This window comes from Stegodyphus dumicola, chromosome 10 (genome assembly GCF_044657685.1).
Source record: "Stegodyphus dumicola isolate Sdum_Otavi_A_Nest chromosome 10, ASM4465768v1".
Taxonomy (NCBI): domain Eukaryota; kingdom Metazoa; phylum Arthropoda; class Arachnida; order Araneae; family Eresidae; genus Stegodyphus; species Stegodyphus dumicola.
In genome coordinates, this window is record NC_140777.1 from 84,274,840 (window position 1) to 84,296,889 (window position 22,050).

Below are 22,050 nucleotides of genomic sequence, written 5' to 3' on the forward strand. Positions count from 1 at the left end.
GATACTTGAACAAATTATGATCGCTGTTTACTACGAGGCATAATTCATCGTTTTTTTTTTTTGAAAAAACCACAAGAAAAACACAATTGCTTAACTTGAAATCGTCGAAAATTCCAAGACTTAAATAGCACTTTGAAGTGGCGCCACAGGCGCACGTAATGCGAGTTTGCACAGAAATTATAATCATTTGCATATCTCACCTCCGCTAATAGATGTAAATTTCATGTTATTTGCATGCTTCCTTCAGGGTGTTGCATTTACGGTCGGCCAGCAGTGTGTATATTCACAGATGATCAAATATTACATTCAATGATCAATACTACACCAATGTTATTAATAAATTAAGTTTGTACACTTAAACAAATTATGTATTTAAATTCTCAAACATCCAAGGAAATTCTGGTACTCTTCTGTTATCAGGGCCGGATTCTTAAATGTATGTATGTATATATATACACACACATATATGTATGCATGAACATGTACATCTAAACATACAATGCATGCATACATATCAATTAACATAAGAGTACCGAAATTTTTCCATATACAATAATGATTGAAAACCACAAGAAATGGTTTTTCATCATTAGTTTAAAGTTTTAATGCAACTAAAACTAATAATCAGATAGATAATAAAGTATTCTGAAATAGGAATCGCATTATTTCTAACCGAATAATTCATCAGCACAGAAGGGAGTTAACAGTACCTCCAAACCACCATCCAAAAATAAAAAAATTTCCCTCTTGCAGAGTTTAGGAATGGAGAATACAAGAAACAAGAGTGTCATAAATTGGACTCTTAGACTAAACAACATTCATACATATTACTTTCAAACAACGGTTGGCCAGGAAGTGATAAATCAGCCGATATAGATGCACTGATTGACTGACATCCAAAGTAGTTAAAATTAAAACACCCCCTACTCTGAGCTCTCAGTACATTACTACTGCCCCCCGGGGGTCGACGTAGAGAACTCTGCGAAGCTACTGGCTAGGATCTGTACCTAGGCAGTCTCGGCCACGGGTGTATAAAGATTATGAACTTGGTGGTTCTGAAGGCTCTGGGAAAGGTCATTTATTGGCTGGCCTCGGAGTCTGGCACGTCCTAGCGCGGCGTGGTACTAGTAACCCGGGGGTCTCCCCCGGCGTCGCTGGGTAATGTCCCGCTGCAACGGGCTCGCCCAAGCGACTGGTAGGAGCAATTGACAACCGGTGCTGCCTGGGGCCCGTCCCCAGGTGGTGAGCTGCTCTTCCGGAGGGTAATAGTGGAGGTTGAACCTCCACGACGTGCCCAAAGGGAGAGTGGACCTGCAGTGAGATTAAGTTTACTCGGAGCAGGGAAGCCCAAACTCCATAGTACATTACTACTGAGTGTAAAGGCCCCACAATGTTGAACATACTATTCAAGACATGGGGAAACGGATAACGTGGGGAAAAAAATTAGTTGCAGGAACACCAACAAGTGGAGCTGTACAACAGAAAATATACTGAAAAGGAACAAATAAAAACATGAGGTATGGAAATATTAACTGCAATTTTGCTCTTCAGATCTTAATCCATGTGATTTTTAGCTGTGGGGTTACTTAAAAAATCTTGTTTATCGACGATATCTGGTAACTGGCAGATTTGAAAGGCAGTATTACTCTGCATGCGAGAAGCATCTCAATTGACAAATTACGATCCGCAGTTGAACAAGCTGTCCACAGACTGCAGATTTTACAACTTGAAAAAGGAAACAATATTGAGCAGCTTTCCTTACATCGATAAGATTTTTGTGATATGAATGTTCGTTACGTTCGAATTAAATGTGTTATAAAGTGTATTTTCAGCATATGTTTTGTTGTACAGCACCACTTATCAGTGTTTCTGGAACTATTTTTTTTTCACGTAATCCATTTCCCCATCCTTGAACAGTATATTTAACAATTTTGGGGCCTTTACATTCAATAGTTCGATGTATAGAGAGCTCAGAGTAGGGGTGTTTTAATTTTAACTGCCTTGTACATAATTGCCAACTTAACAATCAGAAAAATTTTCTCAATGGCAAAGATTTTTTTAATGATAAAAATATGTACTTTTTGATAATGAATTATAACTAATCAATATCTGAAAGTTCAGTTACTAATTCTTAAAGAACAAAATTACTTACATGTAATAAATGGCACATTTTTCTTTTATTAAGAAAGAAGCTCTTAGGTGCTGGCCTGCTTTTGCTAATAACTTTTTCTGATGTGACATTACTAATATTGGATCTCAATTTAGACCTTGTTTTAGTAACTGCGTTAAAAATTTTCCTATACTCTGCATTACTATGGCGAATGTCAGGATGGCCAACATTATTCTAGACAATTCACTGTAATTTAAAATTCTGCCAGTACATTTCTAGTTAAATTCCACTGGGTATCAATACTTGCTGTTTTTAAAACCTTATATAAATAGATATAACTTTCAATACAATCTTTTATCAAGTCTAGATGCATTTACTTGTTCCTTAAAAAATGTCAGAAGTGGGTTCAATTGGTCAAGGATTCTAGATAAATATTTCTCTTAAGATAACCAGCATGTATATATATACACCCTGACTAATAAATTAAAAACCCAAAAGCAATATTTTATTGGACCACCTTTTGCATGGCTCTGCTCTGATTCGTCTGGGCATCAAGCCTACATGCCTATGGAGTCCACAGAATACCATGCACTTTTTAGATCTTTTGATGGAAAGAGGAGAATGCTGTTGGATGAGACTTTCTACGATATGCCACACATTTTCTATGTGGTTAAGATCCAGGCTATGTTGTGGCCAGAGAAGTTGTTGGAAGTCGACTTATATTCTGCAAACCAATTTTGAACACTTCTTGCGTGATGTATAGTTGCATTATTATTCATGAAGTATCCGTCACTATAAAGGTAAAAATGCAACACTACAGCATGTACTTAATCTGCCAGTATATCTAGATATTTTATGGCTGTTTAACCTTGAGGAACACTAGGAAACCACTTCCATGACAGCAGAACATATCCCACATCATGATACTCCTCCCAGACCCTTGCACAGTACAAATAAGGCATGACTGATTCATGGCTTCATGGAGTTCTCGCCAAATTCCACGTCTTCCATCAGTGCAAAATAAGACGTAGTACGATTCATCCGACTACATTACCAGTTTCCAATCCTCATGTCCACAGTCTTCTTTCCCAAGACTACTACATACAAATTCTAGCATGTTGGGCAGAAAGGAGTGGTTTTCTCACAAGCACCAGACTATGCATTCCTATCCTCTGCGTATGGTTCGAACTAAAATCTGCGGGGAAGGACCTTGGTTGACGATCTATGTCAGCTAAAGCACAGGAGAGCACCCTGTCCTGCCATATAATTTGTCGGAGACGCCACCGATCATTGCGTCGGAAAACTATATGCGAACAGTCGAATCTTCTAGAGAACTGAGGGTTTTGATTCCAACTTTTGAAAACCTTTGACATGACTGATTTTGAGAGCCAGTGATGAAATGATTTGTTTTCTTTTATATGTATCTATAGAAAAAAATAAGCACTTCCAGAGGCCAAAAATAACTCTCAAGTGCAAATAAAAAAGTATTCTAAAAATTGTGAGAAAATTTAAAAATAAGAGAAAGGACAGGAGAAATATGTTGCAAATCAGGTTAGTTGGAATCGGAAGTATCTTGCCTAAATCAAGAGTTCGAAATTCTGGACATATTAATGTTGGCCAGGATCACACTTTTAGCTCTTGACTTGGAAGGGCAGGATTCATGCTGCTGGGGCATTCTGATACCCTGCTCAGGTATCAGCTCTGCGGGGAGGAAGGGATAGCATTTTTCTTACTGACTGAAACGATACCTAAAATCTTAGTTTTTGTATGTCCAAGTCTTCTTATTCAACTAAAACTGAGTATCTAAAGTCCAGAAATTTGGATTTTTAAAAGATACTGACGTCCCAGCCATTCTGGATCATTATACTTTATTTACATTTAACAACTTTTGTAAAACTCACCATTTTATACACGTTGGTTTGGTTTAGTTAATTATGACAAAACATAATAGGGTTATCTGCCTAAGGGTAAGAATGCCTTCGTGGATAACTTTGCAAGGGAAACTGACTCATAATCATTAGGGTTTTTGATGAGTAGGAAACATGAAAAATGCTTAACGCCCTCACTGGTGTACTACTCTTTACACCACAAAGGCATGCTGGAAGAAGAGGAAAAATACCTTATAATGTTGCACATGTGGAAAGCCACAAAACTGCTGATGCAGCCAGCTCATTCACTAGGAATCAAACCCAGGTTGGAACTACTCATTTTAAGCCATTTTACCATAAATTATGCAAAAAACTAATAAAACCAAAATAAAAATTATTTTTACAGCTTTCTGATACATTAAGTACTTCGTTAAAGGTCACCTGAAACACGCATACTTTTCCATTCAGTTCATTTTCACGGCACCCATTATTAAAGTGATACAGCCATTTTTCAATTTTTTCACATGACTATACAGTGAAAGAATTCAAATAATTACGCAAATTTAATTCAATCAAAATTTGTCCAATACCTATGTTAAATGCATCTATTTCATTTAGTACATAATAAAAAAGGATGGTAAATTAAGAGAGAATAAAAAAATCTTGCCCTAATAGAATCACAATCAAATCAAACATCAGAACTTCTGTAAATTGTTGCAATACAAATGGTTTGGCATTATAGGTAGAGGCATAAACACTAGGCTCATCTTTCGAGTGTTTCATGCATTTTTATAATTTAAGACACTCGTTAAAAACTTGTTATAAACTTACACTTTTCTGCCATTAAGAAGCATGCCATTTACTTTCATGATCGCATTATTTGCTGCTTCTTCAGTTTCAAAATGAACAAATCCATAGCCTTTTGAAGTGCTCTCCTCATCAGTTGCTACCTATTCAAACAAATACGTACAATAAATAACTACAGTCAAAAGTCTTTAATCCGGACTCGTCGATTTCGGATTATAGATCATCAGTTCAAATCTGGTATGATGGGCATGCAGAAATTATAGAATTGAAAATATGAAACCGTAATTTATGAAATAAAGAGCAATTATCATCTATAGGGTATCAAAATTTACAAAAAACTTAATATTTATTTGCTTACTTTATTAAACATGTCTTTCAACGCGCGCAAGCGTAAAGCATACATTACGCATAGCCGAAATTAGACAATTGCAACCAGAAAACTATTTGATGTGTATTTGTGATATTTATAATGAGGCGGAATTTGATTTACGGTATTCGACAGCACATAAGATGCACTTTTTTTCCTAAATTTGGTCTAAAAAAGTTACATGCGTCTTATATGTGTTTGGATTATTTAATTATGGCAAAGCACATGAGGGCTATCTACCTAAAGGGAGGGTGCGTGGAGGACTTTCTAAGGGAAACGGGCTCGTATACATTCGAACCTCGGACCGAACTACCAGTGTTTAGCGCCTTTCCCGCTCGCCTGCTGGTGGGCTTCTTATACGTGAAGGACACAGGTTAACTTTCAAGAGTGAATGCTATTTTTAGCCCTTGCGCATGTGTGAAATATCTGTCGCCAAAAAGCGCCAAAGCTTGAAGCTGATGTTGAAGTTCGAAGGTCACATTATGTCTATGGGGCCTTTCCTTCTTTACATACTTTCTTTGACTCTGCTAACACACGTATTGGTATTGGTGCTACTCTGTATACATGTGCCGGTATCGGTGCTTTAAACTATTTGTTTTAAAAAAATACCCTGGAAAATATGACTACAGGAAACAAGAGATTAAGCTATACAATTCAGTATAAACTAGGATTGTTAAACTACGCCAAAGTGCATGGAAACAGAGCGGCTGCAAGGCATTTTGGTCCACCACCTAACGAAAAAAATGATACGTACTTGGTGACTACAGGAAGATCAACTGAAGACTGCTAAAAACAAAAGCATAACCTTCAATGCCCAGATCCATCTTGGCCTGAACTTGAAAATGACCTAAAAATGTGGGTGATAGATAAGAGGAAATCTGGGATAAGTGTTTCAATAAAAATGATAATCAATGAGGCCAAAGGATTTGCAGAAAAACATTGGAATCTGAACTTTTCAGGTATGAGGGCTGGTGCTACAGGTTCATGAAAAGGCAAGGCCTATCAATGCGCACGAAAACAACTATTGCACAGAAAATGCCAGCAGATTATGAAGAAAAAATACAAGCATTTCATAGGTTTGTTATAAATGCACGCAAGAAAACTTCTTTTGAGCTCGGTCAAATAGGAAATATGGATGAGATTCCACTCACATTTGATGTACCATCCAACAAGACTGAGTATTAACGGGTCTAAATTAATAACCATAAAAACCACAGATCATGAAAAAACCCGATATATGGTAGTTCTAACATGTTGTGCTTACGGCATAAAACTATCGCCGTTTTTCACATTCAAAAGAAAAACTTCCAATGGGAGTAATTGTTCATGTTCATTCGTAAGACTGGATGGACAAAGCTGGAAATAAACTGTGGTTACAGAACGTATGGGCAAGGCAACCTAGTGGACTCTTAAAAAACCCCTCTTTTGGTTTTGGATCAGTTTAGCGCCCATAGAACTGAAACCATAAAGCAGGAGAATTAAAAAACCAGATAGCTGTCATTCCTGATGGACTGACTAGCCAATTGTAGCCTTTAGATATATTGGTGAATAAGCCATTTAAGTAAAAAGTGCAAGAACGATGGATGTAACAAGGAGATCCACATCATGACCTCACACTCTCAGATAGAATGAAGCGGCCCTCTATTTCACAAATGTGCGAGTAGATAAAAAGATCTTAAGAGGACGTAAAGGCTGAAGTAATTGTCAAGTCCTTTAAGAAGTGCGGAATCAGTAATGGTCTTGACAGAACAGAAGACGACACATTATTCGAAGAAGGTGATACTAGTGATGACGATATTCTCATTTTCGATGATGATTATAATTAAAAGGATTTTTATGGTTTTGAAAGTGATTAAAGTCTAATTTCATGATAGGCAACGTTTTCCTTGAATCACTGTTTTTTTTTTTTGTTTATGCTTTATTTTATATTATGTTTGCTTGCCGTTTGAATTTTGCTTAATAAAAATATGTTTGGTAATTGCATTCAATGATTGTTTATTTGGCTTTTACGAAATGTAAGAACTAAAAGAAACCACATTTTAAGTTATCGTGGTACAGCACAGACTATTGAAACTTTTTTTCCTTGCATGTTCCTTCCTTGCGCGGACTATCGAAACCCTTTTCTGAATAAGGGTGCATCTTATATGCCGTCAAATACGATAAATCATATCAAGAAATGAGGAACACAGATGAAGTTTGTTAAAAGAGCTGATTCTGAGGACGGCGTATATGATATTGTGGTTCATGGTGGATGAAATAACTGCTGTGACGGTAAAAAAAGTATTAGACATTCTTCATTTTTTACCAGCAGTAAACTTCTAATTGCTGTCATTTTAGCTCGCTGGTACAATGTTTAATTGATCTTTACAATATGGTAACTGGTAGTTTGGCGACATTTTGGAGGCGATAAAGGTTACTACCTGGGACTTTGGTAACAATGTGAGCAGTACTCAGTTCCGATTACGCATTCTTTTGTGTGAGGGAAATGAGAGATCATGGGATATGTCATGTGATATTAATGGACGAATTACGGTTCTTTAATCGGAAAAAAATCTGGAAATTTTGTATTTGGTTTATTCTGTGTTGTGTGAAACAGTGTTCGTGAATTTTTGGATCCCATGGCCGTAACTAAAGAAAAGTTTATCGGACACGTAATCAAGATTCTGAAGAAGATTAGGTAAGTTAGTATTTTTAATTGAGTATATTATTTTTATGCATTGTTCTAAATGTAAGGTGGAAGTAAAGGAATTTGGTATTATTGGGAAAATTGTTATTAGCAATGATTTAGTTTAAAGTAATTAGGATTGGAAGGTAATTTTTATTAATTTAATGTATGTGCTCATTTATATTTTAAGTAGTGTTTTTGAATTTAATTATATTTTAATGAAATGATAGTTATTTTGTGAATTTTATGTTTGTGGGAATTTGGTATACGTTTAAGTTGAAGTAAACGTGCATGGAAATAATTTAAACATCTGACACTAAGTATTTGTAATGGTTGCGGTATGAATTCGTTGGTGACGTTTATAATATAATAAATGATTTAGAGGTAAAAGTTTTTTGATATTTTATTTATTTTATATGTGAAAATGTTTATATTTGGAAAGGGTAAATACTTTTTCGCGATCAGGTAATTTCATATACGTTCTTTTTACCGGGTTTAAAGATTGAGAAAATTGTCATGTATTTTCGTGAAATTTTTCTAATTTCTGAGAAAAAAGCAGTGTACATGGATATAGTGAAGAGTGTGCGCAATGCCATTTTTGTGCAATTCTGGGATGTTTTTTTAAGTAAAAATAAGTCGGCGTGTACATGGTTTATGTGTATGTGTTATTTTGAAAAACGCGTAAGGAGTATGGTATCGTGCACTTTTTCCCAATTTTGCAGTGAATATTTGTCATGATTAAGCAGTTTTGTTAGATAAAATTTCTAGCCTAAGTGTAATTCGGCTTGTAGATTGTTGGAAGAAGTGTTCAGTAGATAAAAGGAAAAGAAACATGTCTTTACTTCGTGAAGACAAAATGGCGGCGGGGAAAAAAATAGAGGGTTGCTGTAGGAGAGTTGGTCGCCAAATTTTCGCCAAAAAAACGCCAAGTTACCATAATGTAAAGATCAACCCAATGTTTTTATTCTATTTCAGTGCTATATGAAAGTAATAATTTACTTTAGTATTTTATACTCGTAGTAAACGTATTTATTTACATTTGCCTGCCAACTTAAAAAACGTTGTTTTCAACAAAAAATTAAGCCATTATTTTTTTCAAGTTTCGAATACTTTACTATAGGCAAAATACGTAAAAACAGTGCTTTTCAAGATGGCTGACAATTGTTAAAACCGAGCCAAAGTAAATCGCCAAAAATCGGTGCAACTGTCTACCAAAGCAGCACCGCAAACAATCTAGAGCTCGATAGTCTTGTTTGGGGTCTACCTTTTTTCCGTGATACTATGGCAAGAGATAGATTCAGAGAACTTATGAAATTTCTGTATTTCGGGGGGGGGGGGGTCTTAATGCCTATAAACAGATAAATCCTGTTTCATTTCTGAAGTTTGGAAGAAATTCATTGAAAATTCGAGAACCTGCTATAAACCAGGACCACATATAACTATTAGTGAACAGCTGTTTCATTGCCGCTGATGTTGATAGTAAATATGTGTTCAATGGTATTCTATATTTGGGTAAAGATGAGGAATGTCCTGAAAACCTTTGAATACGTCATTTTGGATTTGAAAGAACATTTCGAAAATAAAGGAAGAAATATCCCTACAGATAATTTTTTTTACTAAATCTGTCTCAAATGTTAAAAATGAAGAACACTAGTTTAACTGAAACAATAAAACAAAATCGAAAGAAGCACCTGAATTTGTGAAAAAGAGTAAAGATGCCGCTGTACGATATATTGTTACTGGAGCATGATGATACAACTTTGACAGTTTATCAGGAAAAAACAAGCAAAAATGTCTTATTCCTTCACATCCCACAGTTGATATCGTCAATAATCACACAAAAAAGCTTCTGGAAACAATATAATTCAACAAAATTTGCGGCTGACGTTGCCGACCAAATGGCTCGGAAATATTCTCTGATGACAGGACCAAGGAGGTGGCCAGTTCACATATTCTACAATATTCTTGATCTTGCAGGAATTAATTCATGGATTTTATACAAAGTTACTCGAAAAAACTTGCAAGGAGGAACTTCAACAAGTATAGTGCATATATTACTCAGATACACAGACAAAAGTGGATACTACTGTAGAATCTGCGCAGATGCGAAAATGGGTTCATTCATGTACATGAACTGTGCAGGAAATCTTGACTGGTAAGAAATTATTTCTATTAAAGTTATCTGTATATTTTACTAACTGTATACAATATTGCATATTGTAATATATTATTTTTTATCACTTATTATATGAATTTAATGTTAAAAAGAAATAAATGTCATTGCTAATAATTACAGCATACTTTTAACATAACATGGGTTTTTATTAATTGGGGTCAACTTACCCAGGCCGCGGTTTTAGGTATACCGAAACTGTTGCGATTCTAGTGTTATGTGTTGCAATGCTATGCGGCCACACTACCAGACAGTAAACTGATATGCATATTATCACATTTAAGTACAAAAAACACTTTAGAAAAATTAGAATTATGAATTATATATCTGCACTAGATTAATGAAAAAATTTAATTAAAACTTTTGAAACAAAATTTCCTTAATAACTGATTGCCTTTTGTGAAACTTAGAAGCAAGTTCAGCTTTCCAGTTAAAAGCCCATACCCAAAAGGCAGATTTAAAAATACTATAGTAAAAGTTCATTTGATACTTTTTTTTAAAAAGGACTTACTTTACACGATAATATATTTCCAAAGGCAGAGAATGTGTCATACATGGCTTTGTTATCAATACTTTTGTCCAAGTTCTTTATGAAGACATTACCTACACCTGATTTTCTCAGAGATGGATCTCGCTGTGACCACATAATTCTAATTGGCCTTCCTTTGACAGTGTCAAAGTTCATTGTGTCTAACGCTCTTTCAGCTAAATTAAAGAAATAACGCTAAAATTAGAATTACACATATTCCCACACAAATATAAAAATAGAGTAATTTTAACTACTTAAACATTCGCAATATCATACGTTACGTTTGTGCTACTTTGGTAGCACCAACGTATTTATTTGGTTTATATTCTAAAATAAAATATCTGAAGATCTCAAATGATTTTGTCTCTACGTATATTGAAATTTCAGGCATGCGTAATTCCTTATCTGCCAACACATGACAGGATAAATCATATTTGCCAAAATTAACTGAACACCTTAGCAAAGCGGATTTAAACAATCTACCCCATTTATAGCCTACACATGTAAGCAAACGTTATCCGGATGATTTTAATAACATAAGTAAGAATAAATTTATATTTTCAATTACAATCAATAAAAAAAAGATAAATAACGTAAAGTGTACTTACCATCAACAGGCTGCTGAAAATTAACATAAGCATACCCTAGCGAGCGACGTGTGATCAAATCTCTGCAAACTCTTATGGAAAGAACTGGTCCTGCTGTAGAAAATTTTTCAAAAAGCATGGCCTCTGTAACATCAGCATGTAGATCTCCAACATACAAAGAGGCAATGGGATAATTCGGCCCACTCGGATTCATTTTGTTCAGGAAAACGTATACTTTTCTGCTAAGCCTACAACATAAGTAACTTTGGATGCAACAGAGGATTCCGCTTTCCGCCTCAAGTTATTTTTTAAATATTTTCAGTATTTTACGATTTTTTTTTTAGTATTTTTTATTATTTTATATTTTTTTTGGCGCTCGAAAGAGCAAATATTTCTCGTTTATGATTAAAAAAAAAAAGTTTTTAAGCTCCCACGTGAAACACCTCCACTGACTCTACAAAAAGAGACTGATTCCACACTTGCTAGTCGGTTTATATATGCCTGTATTCATCCGCGAAAATGGTGAAATAATTCCTTCAAATAAGGGTTATAATTCTTTGTTAAGCTAGAAGTGAAAGCTAATCATTATATGCAATCTATGTAATATAATATAGATTTTAATTTTTTATTTAAAAAGAACTGAGTTAAAATAGCAATCGAACTTTTTTCAATTGCGTATTTAAAAGTTCTGTGATACGGTGCGCAATAAATGGGGTTTCCAAAGTAAAAGAAGTTGCAATAGTTTTTATGCTGCCAATCTGTGCTCCTAAATATTTTTAATATAAATTTGACATTATCAAACAAAACCCCAATATCAAATAAATAAAAGTAAAATATACTAAAAATCGTGATAAATACATTTACTAATTTCAGAACTTTTATTCTTTAAAATAAAACGAAAAACAGTTTCCAGACTATCAGAGAGTACAGCTTTCTATCAAAATTGGGAGAAATTATTCTCGAATATAAATTACTCAAATTATCAATTACTCGAATAAAGAAATTCGATTTTTCATAAGATGTGTCTACCTTCAAGGCAATTCAGAATTTTCATAAAGATGCTTAAATGCACGGGTAAATTTCGGAGAAGAGACTCAGTGGCACATATATGAAGAAACAAACGTGATTTATTAATATACATTGACCAAGTTTTCGATGTAAACAATAACAAAGAATATTTCAGGCGAACTTTGAATTCTACTTACAGTATGAATGTTTTTCTGTGGAGTTTCGCAGTTTTTCAAGCTATAATAATTTTAAGTTTTCATAATTTTAAGTTTTCATTTCAGTCGCGTATTTTTTGGTGTGAAGTGCAGAATCGCCCACTTATTTGTTTGGCGCGTTTTGCAAGAGTAAGAGGAATTAGATTTTTATCAATTTTATTTGACTTTTTAAGTGAAAAATAGGTCGATGTGTACATGGATAAAGAGCCGTATTCTCCTACCGTGCGACGAGATTTCCATACGAGAGTGAAGTAGCAAGAGAATCCTTCTTGTTCGACAGCTACGAACGATTGAAAGAAAACTGGAATTCTCAATCCCCTCTACCATGCGAAACGTTAACGAAAGGCAATGAATCGAGAACGGGGTTACCTATCGAAGGAATGTTTTTGAAAACGTTAACCAGAAGCCGCTGTATAAATCGATTTAAGGAAACAATTTTGGCTACATTATGAATATCCTTGTTCGTAACAAACCAAGGAGCTTTGTAGATTTGCCAAAGCATAATATTTTGGAAAATATGGCTATGTTTCCTTATGCTACTGCGCACCATACGGGACATGCAAAATAGGCCTTATCATTGATTTATAGTGCAAGATCTTGTGTTTCGTGGACAGGTCGCTTTTTCTAGCGAAAAACTGCAGTGAGATTTGTCTTGAGAATATACAGAATTTTTGTAAAAGTTGAAAGAAACTGGCAACAGCTTATGGCGCTAACCGCGTCTGTTGTAAGAAATGTTAGGATGCAATAACACAATAGATGAGGTTGGAAAGTTGTTATTTTATATGTAAGCATTATTTTATAATTTCTTGGGAATTATTGCATTTGTTAATAACTTTGTATGCGGTGTGGGACAATGCTTACGGATTTTATTCTTAAGTTTGAAATGTTTACTTTTAGCATTAGTTTGTATCAAATTTTTATTTTTCTTGATATATTTTTGTTCATACAACAACTACAGACTAAAAAATTGCTCATTCGAAATGCAGATCTTCTTGAAAGTCATCAAGGAATCAGCAGTTGAAAAATCTCGTTTTTTTAGCTATTACATATGTTTAAATAAATATTTAAAATAGTAAAGAGTTCAGAGAGTAATTTTAACTGTGATAAAGATATACTTACAGTTTTATTTTACTGTTTAAGCATTTGTAATTCTGGGCCATAAGAAAAAAATTGGTTTACTGAATGCATATTATGTTTGTTATTTTTGAATGACATTTCATTTATTATAGTGTGCAATTTAGTTAGTAATTTAGGTAAAAGTATATATACGGGTACCCCTTGGCAAAAATTGGTGTTACGTGGATACCGAGTTTGTGGAATTCTTTGATTCGTTATTTTGGCTTTGTGTAGTGGAGATTTTAGCGCCAAAAATCGCTGCTACACAAAGACAAAATAACAAGTCAAAGAATTGCACGAACTCGTATCCATGTTACACATGGACTTATTTTCACTTAAAAAAAAAAAAAAAAATCACAGAATTGCACAAACTAGGCATTGTGCACTCCCTTGACTTTGTCCACGTACACATCGATATATTTTCGCTTAAAAAGTCAAAGAAGGACCCAATTCTTCAGTAGAGGCAAACAAAAAATACGTAATCTCAATAAACTACAGTTTAAACCAAACAATAACATATAAAAGGAAAAATCTCTTATACATCTAAACACTACACAAAGCAAAATATCCACTTTCGTTATTTAGAAATTTCTTCATCTTCAGTCTGCGTCACACGAAATTCCTTAACAAAAGTTGTCTGAACTCAAATTCGTATATTGGCGTCGCCCCATAAATTCTGAAAATTAAGAGTAAAAAATATCTTCTGTAGTTCCGGATTGTCCGGGAAATGGCTGCTAAGTAAACCTTCATTCACCAGTCAATTAATGCTCTTTTCTCCTTTCGTTCCAGATCATACAGAAACTTCAAATTAATCTTACTGCATTCAGCCATTCTACCATCTAAACAACAAAACAAGTAATGTACTTCCTAACCATCACACATCACAAGCCCTTACAAAACATCTCACATAATTCAAAATTTAGCGCAATCATGCTACCTATTACATAAAAATAGGGTTTCCATAACATACAGCAACATGGCGATAAACAAAAAACAACTTCAGTACCCTTCAGTCTACTCTAACCATAATTTATTTAAAATATAGCATACGTACTGGAAAATTAATTTTTTTGTGAGCTCTTTCTGGGGACCGTAATTCAGCCAGCTGCTGCTAATTATGCCTGAAACACATTATCACATCTGACATGTTCCTTAACATGAACTCTGCTAAATAGGATTCCAGGTGAGAGAGGAGCTGTACATTTGTTTTTTTGTTTCTACTTTTTTTGATCTCCACAGATCCATAACAAAGGATATTTGTGACCCATTAAACCAGTTCTCAGCAAGAAGAATTTAATTTTTTTTATAGTTGTTAGCATTATATTAACAAATGGCTTCTTTTCCAATATACAGGGTGCATCAGAAAAATGTGTACACACTTTGAACTCTCATAATAAATTTATTTTCCAACCTACAAGATTTAAATTTCTCAGAATAGTATTATACATCAATTTGAAAAAAGAAGTGTACTTTCTGGTTGAAGTGAATGTTCTAAATGGTGTTTAAAGTAAATATTCGAACGATAATCTTCAGCATCGATTCATTTCTGAGTACGAATGAGGACTGATTGTGTACTTTGCACCAAAATGGCAATGGGATTTCTGTTCACATCGCTTGAATCCCATCCCAAAGAGTGTCAAAGTTATGTGGTTTACAGCACATTACAATGGCCTTCGAGTCCAATCTTGTGAATGGGTTCAGGAGATGGTTACATGTGAACGGGATTTATGGATAACATTGTTTTGCTTGATGAAGCGCAATTTATACTTAATGGAATTGCCAATAGGCATAATTGTGTGTACTGGATTGAAAATAATACTCACACTGCTGTTAACAAGGCTTTGAATGTGCCTAGTGCAAAAGTGTAGTGTGGTTTGTCTTCTGGGATAATCATTGAATCTTTCCGTTTTTAAGGTTATGTAATTGGACCAAAGTGTATAATAATGCTTGCTAATTCCATATTCCCTGATGTTCTGTAATGTATGGTAATGCTATGTTTTATTACCAATAAGATGGTGCCCCTTCACTTTACCACAGGGATGTGCGAGAATACTTGGATCAAAATGTACCAGGCTAGTGGATAGGACACGGGGGGAGGGAGCAATCGAATTTCCTGCTCTCTCACCAGACCTTACGCCGCTCGATTATTTTATGTGGCACGGTCAAATGTGAAGTGTACCGTCATATACCACGTAACCTTGACTCACTTTGGAATGAGATTCAAGAAATCCCATTGATCAATGAGATGCAGAAATCCCATTGGACACTTTGGTGCAAAGTACGGAATCAGTCGGGACTCGTACTCAGAAATGTATTGATGCTGAAGACCACCATTTTGAATATTTACTTAAACACGATTTGAAACATTCAGTTTGACCAGAAAGTATACTAATTTTTCATATTTTACTGTAGCCCTACTTCTCCCAGAAATATAACCTTGTCGGTTGAAAATGTTTTACGAGAATTCAAACTGTGTATACATTTTTCTGATGCATCCTGTATAATTGCATATTATCCCCAATTTCATAAATAAAATAATAATAAAAAAACTAGCTTTTTGTCTTATTAAAAACTATAGCTTCCTTTTCAGTTGATGGTAGATTGAAAAAAGTAAGCATGATAACTATTTGCAATAAAAACTGCTCTAATTTAAATGCAAAAATTTTCATTAGCTAAAGAAATGGGAACTAAGCATGCACAAAAAAACCATTATATTTTAAAGGTAGAAGAAATGCATATGTGCAGGTCGGTAATAGATGAAAAATCACTTATTTTCAAAATGAAAATTCTGACTAGTTGAAGAAATGTTAAGTACGAGCACAAATGAAAAACCATTATACTTTAAAAGCAATGTTAGAAGAAACACATATGTCCAGATCTCTAACTATAAATGTTTGTTTCTTGCCAATGCAGAAATGTCCCAAATCGACATTCTCGGCAAGGCCACTACAGAAGACAAATTCTAACACTATGTATTTAAAATAACTACATATGTAAACATTCCCCAAAATTATATTTATTATCAAACATACTGGAGAATTCTCTATTTTTAATTTAGTACAGTTTTGTTAGCAATGTATAATAAAATATTTAAAAAAACAAACCAGGAAAATCATTTTTTGGAGAGACTTTCTGGTCGCCACAGTTTTAGCAATTGCTGCTAATAATCTTTCAAACTGCAATATAGTTTCTTTTTCCATTAATGGAACATTGAAAATAATGGATTAAGTGAAGCACTTTCGCAAAGGATCCATTAAATGTAAACATTGCCGAAAATTGCGATAAAAGTTCAAAGCTGGTAACCCGGCGAATTGGGTTGTCGGAGGTAGCAACCTGGTTCTACAAGCGCTTGCCTGGTCTTTTCGGAGCTCCGTTTTGCCGCTGGCCAGTGGTGCGTCACTACCGAATAAGGTTGTGAAAATAGGGGGGGTGAATGATAATTGATAACACAGCTTCGGGTTGATCTTTACATTATGGTAACTTGGCGAAAATTTGGCGACCAACTCTCCTACAGCAACCCTCTATTTTTTTCCCCGCCGCCATTTTGTCTTCACGAAGTAAAGACATGTTTCTTTTCCTTTTATCTACTGAACACTTCTTCCAACAATCTACAAGCCGAATTACACTTAGGCTAGAAATTTTATCTAACAAAACTGCTTAATCATGACAAATATTCACTGCAAAATTGGGAAAAAGTGCACGATACCATACTCCTTACGCGTTTCTCAAAATAACACATACACATAAACCATGTACACGCCGACTTATTTTTATTTAAAAAAAATCCCAGAATTGCACAAAAATGGCATTGCGCACACTCTTCATTATATCCATGTACACTGCTTTTTTCTCACAAATTAGAAAAATTTCACGAAAATACATGACAATTTTCTCAATCTTTAAACCGGTAAAAAGAACATATATGAAATTACCTGATCGCGAAAAAGTATTTACCCTTTCCAAATATAAACATTTCCACATATAAAATAAATAAAATATCCAAAAACTTTTACCTCTAAATCATCTATTACATTATACACGTCACCAACGAATTCATACCGCAAGCATTACAAATACTTAGTATCAAATATTTAAATTATTTCCATGCACGTTTATTTCAACTTAAACGTATACCAAATTCCTACAAACATAAAATTCACAAAATAACTATCATTTAATTAAAATATCACTAAACCATGTACACGTCGACTTTTTTTTACTTAAAAAAACATCCCAGAATTGCACAAAAACGGCATTGCGCACACTCTTCACTATATCCATGTACACTGCTTTTTTCTCATAAATTAGAAAAATTTCACGAAAATACATGACAATTTTCTCAATCTGTAAACCCGGTAAAAAGAACATATATGAAATTACCTGATCGTGAAAAAGTATTTACCCTTTCCAAATATGAACATTTCCACATATAAAATAAATAAAATATCCAAAAACTTTTACCTCTAAATCATCTATTATATTATAAACGTCACCAACGAATTCATACCGCAACCATTACAAATACTTAGTGTCAGATATTTAAATTATTTCCATGCACGTTTACTTCAACTAAAACGTATACCAAATTCCTACAAACATAAAATTCACAAAATAACTATCATTTCATTAAAATATAATTAAATTCAAAAACACTACTTAAAATATAAATGAGCACATACATTAAATTAATAAAAATTACCTTACAATCATAATTACTTTAAACTAAATCATTGCTAATAACAATTTTCCCAATAATACCAAATTCCTTTCCACCTTACATTTAGAACAATGCATAAAAATAATATCCTCAAATAATTAAAAATACTAACTTACCTAATGTTCTTCAGAATCTTGATTACGTGGTGGATACACTTTTCTAATTCATTCAATAAAATTATTGAAAGATTTTTTCTGCGAATTTTTCCTCCATACTTCCTCCGCTAAATAAAAAGCAAACTTCTCTTTATCACAATGTAAATACCCTAAATACCCATTTCGAATTCACTTTAGTTAGGGCCATGGGATCCAAAAATTAAACAACACTGTTTCACACAACACAGAATAAAGCTAAATACAAAATTTCCACATTTTTTTCCCGATTTCCCCCCTTTTCCGATTAAAGAACCGTAATTCGTCCATTAATATCACATGACATATCCCATGATCTCTCATTTCCCTCACGCAAAATAATGCGTAATCGGAACTGAGTACTGCTCACATTATTACCAAAGTCCCAGGTAGTAACCTTTATCGCCTCCAAAATGTCGCCAAACTACCAGTTACCATATTGTAAAGATCAACCCAGCTTTGTTTTCTTACGTAATTTTTAAAATACTTTAAACATGCAGAACCATAGGGCTCCTAAAATATGTGATTAACACGGGTCACAATAATATACGTTTTAAATAATTAAGTTTTTATTTTTATTACTGTTATTTTTACCTAAAATAATAACAGTTAAATCAGTTTTCGTGCTTAAAAATTTGATATATTTTTCATGCATTTTAACAATTACTTTTCAGAGGATCCAAGGTGTTGCTATGTGTACAATAGATGATTAGAATGAAACAAAAATTAATATTGGTTCTCTGAGATGACAAAATACTTTTATGTATTCCCAGGGTCATCAAAGTTAGTAGACCACTGCTTTAATTTTTTGTAATTAATCAAAGTTTGTATGAATCTTGAAAGATAACAAGATGTATAATGTTTTTTCTAGTTTTATTTGTAATGCTACTTTAAAGGATATGAATATTATTGAAGATTCTTGGCATTGTCAAATTTATTATGAAAAAGGCAGTTGTTTCAAAATAAAATATTTTAAGCTTTCAGCAAGTAAATTCAAAAAACATCTTTGAAAAAATGCTTGTATAAAATAAATGTTTTAAATCTATTATTTATTAGAGAATCTATTAATCTCTTATATGTACAGTAGCACTAATTATTAAACATAATTTTGAGAATATCGACAAGCAAAGCACTTAATGAAAAACACTTTTTTTACTAAAAATATTAGTATTCTGTATGAATGACAGAAGATATGTAAGGAATACCATGGCCAACCTATATAAAGAAAAAGAAACACAAAAAAGTATTCTGCACCTCAACACTTGAAAAAGTAATCCTGCTGTGCAACACATAGTTAATTTCTGATTACATGATATTGCAAGCATTTTTTTCAGATTTTTCATACAACTGGTTAAGACCATTGAATACTGGTAATTTGATCTGGTTTCATATCTTGGTTAAAGGGCTGGCTGCATGGTTGATTTTTCTAGTTTTCCTCATATGTAATGCAAATACAAGCCAGTTTCCCTTAGAAAGTTGTTCAAAAAGGCATCCTTCTTCAGGTCGATAGCCGGTATTCTTTACCATATTCGAATAACCTAAACTTTCCTTCAGATTCTACATTGACATGTTATATCTGTTGTAAGCAGGATAATGAACATTCAGCTTCTACCCATGTGAAAAGTATATTTAAAACATGTTAGAACTATGAGATTCATAACAAAAATCAACCATGTTTTAATCTTGAAAACTTGATAAATTTTCCCGATTTTCTTACGTCATGGGTTTCACTAACAAGGTAGTCATACTTTTGTTCAAGTTCACAAGCAGCTGAGCAATACAATTGCTGAATACTGGTAGTTTGACCCAAGTTTCAATCTTCAATATTCAGTATCTTGGGCCATCACACTGTCATGTCCCCTAAAGCTATTACTGCTTGGCATAATAACAATCGCACTTGACCATGTTACTCACTTTGTCAAAACTAAAATATCAGCTGCAGTCTTTCCAAAGACTAGCAACAATTCATGAACTTTTCACGCAAAGAATTTACGACTCATTTCAGATACAACATTTTGAGAAGTGTTTCATCTGCCTTTTTCATACGTATAGCTGCATCATTCAGAAGAAAATGGTGTCATGTTTAATTTCATCAGGCCTGATGCAAAGTCTAAAATACTGGAACAGCTGGTTTTTCCCACATCTGTTATAAGGAGAAATAATTTGATGATATCCTGGAACTGGAATTATCCTAGGGTACAGCATTGGTTATTTTATAAATGGAAATGAGAATACTGCTTTTTCCATTCTCACTCTGGATATTCTAAATTGCACTAATGTTGTATACATTAGTGCATTGAATTATGTCCATTTTAAGGTAAATTTGAGGAACATCATTTCGTATAAGTTTCCAAACATCTTTTCAGAGATGGACTTTCTTACAAGATTCAGGTAATGAAGGTATATTTAGTGATCATCAGTCTGAATCATAAAAAGAGTGTGACTCTTCAGAAGACATTCCTTGTGATCAAACTGACAATTTTGTAGGAAAGATAAAACAACAAAATGGAAGAAAGAATTCTTTCGAATTCAAAGATGCATGGCTTCCCAGAATATCATAAAATTGCCTGGCAATGCACATAAATCTAAAGATGTGGCTTCACCTATAGATGCATGGAAGCTAGTATTTAATGACACAATGATTGAAATGATTGTGAGATGCTCTAATATTTATGTAAAAGTATTTCAGAAAATTTTAAAAGAGAAGCAAAACCTATGGGGAAAGAAAAGTTTCTCGCTTTTTTAGGACTCTTATACATAGCTGGATTGCACAAATCCTCCCATGTAAATGTTAGAGTTATGGGCGACTGAAGGAACAGGATTGGATATTTTTCGTAAAATAAATGAACTATCAGCGTTTTCTTTTCATTCTTCGTGCCTTATGGTTTGATGATGTCGGAACACAGGATGGCAGAAAAAAGAATGATAAATTAGCTCCAACAGATTTGTTTGAAAATTTTGTCAAGAATTTTCAGAAATTATATCATGTAGGGAAATACATGACCTTGAATGAAAAGCTAGAACCTTTTCGAGGACGATAATCCTTTCGGCATCATATGCCTAAGAAACCTGCAAGATATGGTATAAAGATATTTATTATGGTGTATTTTAGAATCTTCTATAATTTCAGCATGGAAATTTATTCAGGTCAGCAGCCAGATGGGCCATACAAGAAAGTTAACAGTTCTTGTGAAAAAGCAAAGTGCATCCTAGCTCCATTATAAATTCTGGAAGAAATGTTATCACAGATAGTTGTATAACAGTTATGAATTGGCCAATTTCTTACAGAAAAATAAAATTTCTATCATTGGAACAATATGCAAGGATAAGAAGATTATCCCACCTGAATTTGTGTCGAATAAGATTAGAGAACAAACAGCATTTAACCCTCTTGGGGTTTCAAAAAGATATAATGCTACTTTCTTATATGGCTGAAAAGAACAAATGTATTAGCCTTTTGTCAACTATGCACAATGATAACCATACTGATGAAAGCATGGGAGATTTGAAGAAATGTGAACTAATTACGTTTTATAACATGACAAAAGGAGCAGTTGATATACAGTCAAAAGTTGTTAATTCGGACACCCATAATACGGACCTCAAAGCTACAAACTTTCTGCACATGCGGCGCGTTGGACCTTTATGGCTGCGCATATGCATGTGCGCATGCGCATAATACGTTTACGCATGCGCGTTTAATGTATAACGGACGGTATAAGCTGAAATTATCTAATTATCTATTTCAGTTAATGTT

General features: G+C 33.8%; 2 protein-coding genes across 11 annotated transcripts in view; one reads left to right on the forward strand and one right to left on the reverse strand.

The window, feature by feature from the left end:
• Nucleotides 1–11,573, reverse strand: part of pAbp (poly(A) binding protein) — a 32,380-nt gene extending 20,807 nt beyond the window's left edge. The window contains exons 1-3 of the mRNA XM_035364925.2: nucleotides 11,128–11,573; nucleotides 10,502–10,695; nucleotides 4,810–4,928 (exon numbers count right to left, since the gene is read on the reverse strand). Of these exons, the coding sequence (XP_035220816.2) occupies nucleotides 4,810–4,928; nucleotides 10,502–10,695; nucleotides 11,128–11,320 (506 nt within the window). The 5' untranslated portion in view covers nucleotides 11,321–11,573. The remainder of the gene's footprint in view (nucleotides 1–4,809; nucleotides 4,929–10,501; nucleotides 10,696–11,127) is intronic.
• A 1,382-nt stretch (nucleotides 11,574–12,955) lies between these two features.
• The window catches only part of polybromo (protein), a 174,135-nt gene continuing 165,040 nt past the window's right edge, over nucleotides 12,956–22,050 (forward strand). For 9 of the 10 annotated variants that reach the window (XM_085825181.1, XM_085825188.1, XM_085825183.1 and 6 more), the window contains exon 1: nucleotides 12,956–13,113. The gene's annotated coding sequence lies outside the window, so the exon portion shown is untranslated. Of the gene's footprint in view, nucleotides 13,114–18,967; nucleotides 19,077–22,050 lie in introns of those variants that run through there. The other variant, XM_085825182.1, reaches the window with a different exon arrangement.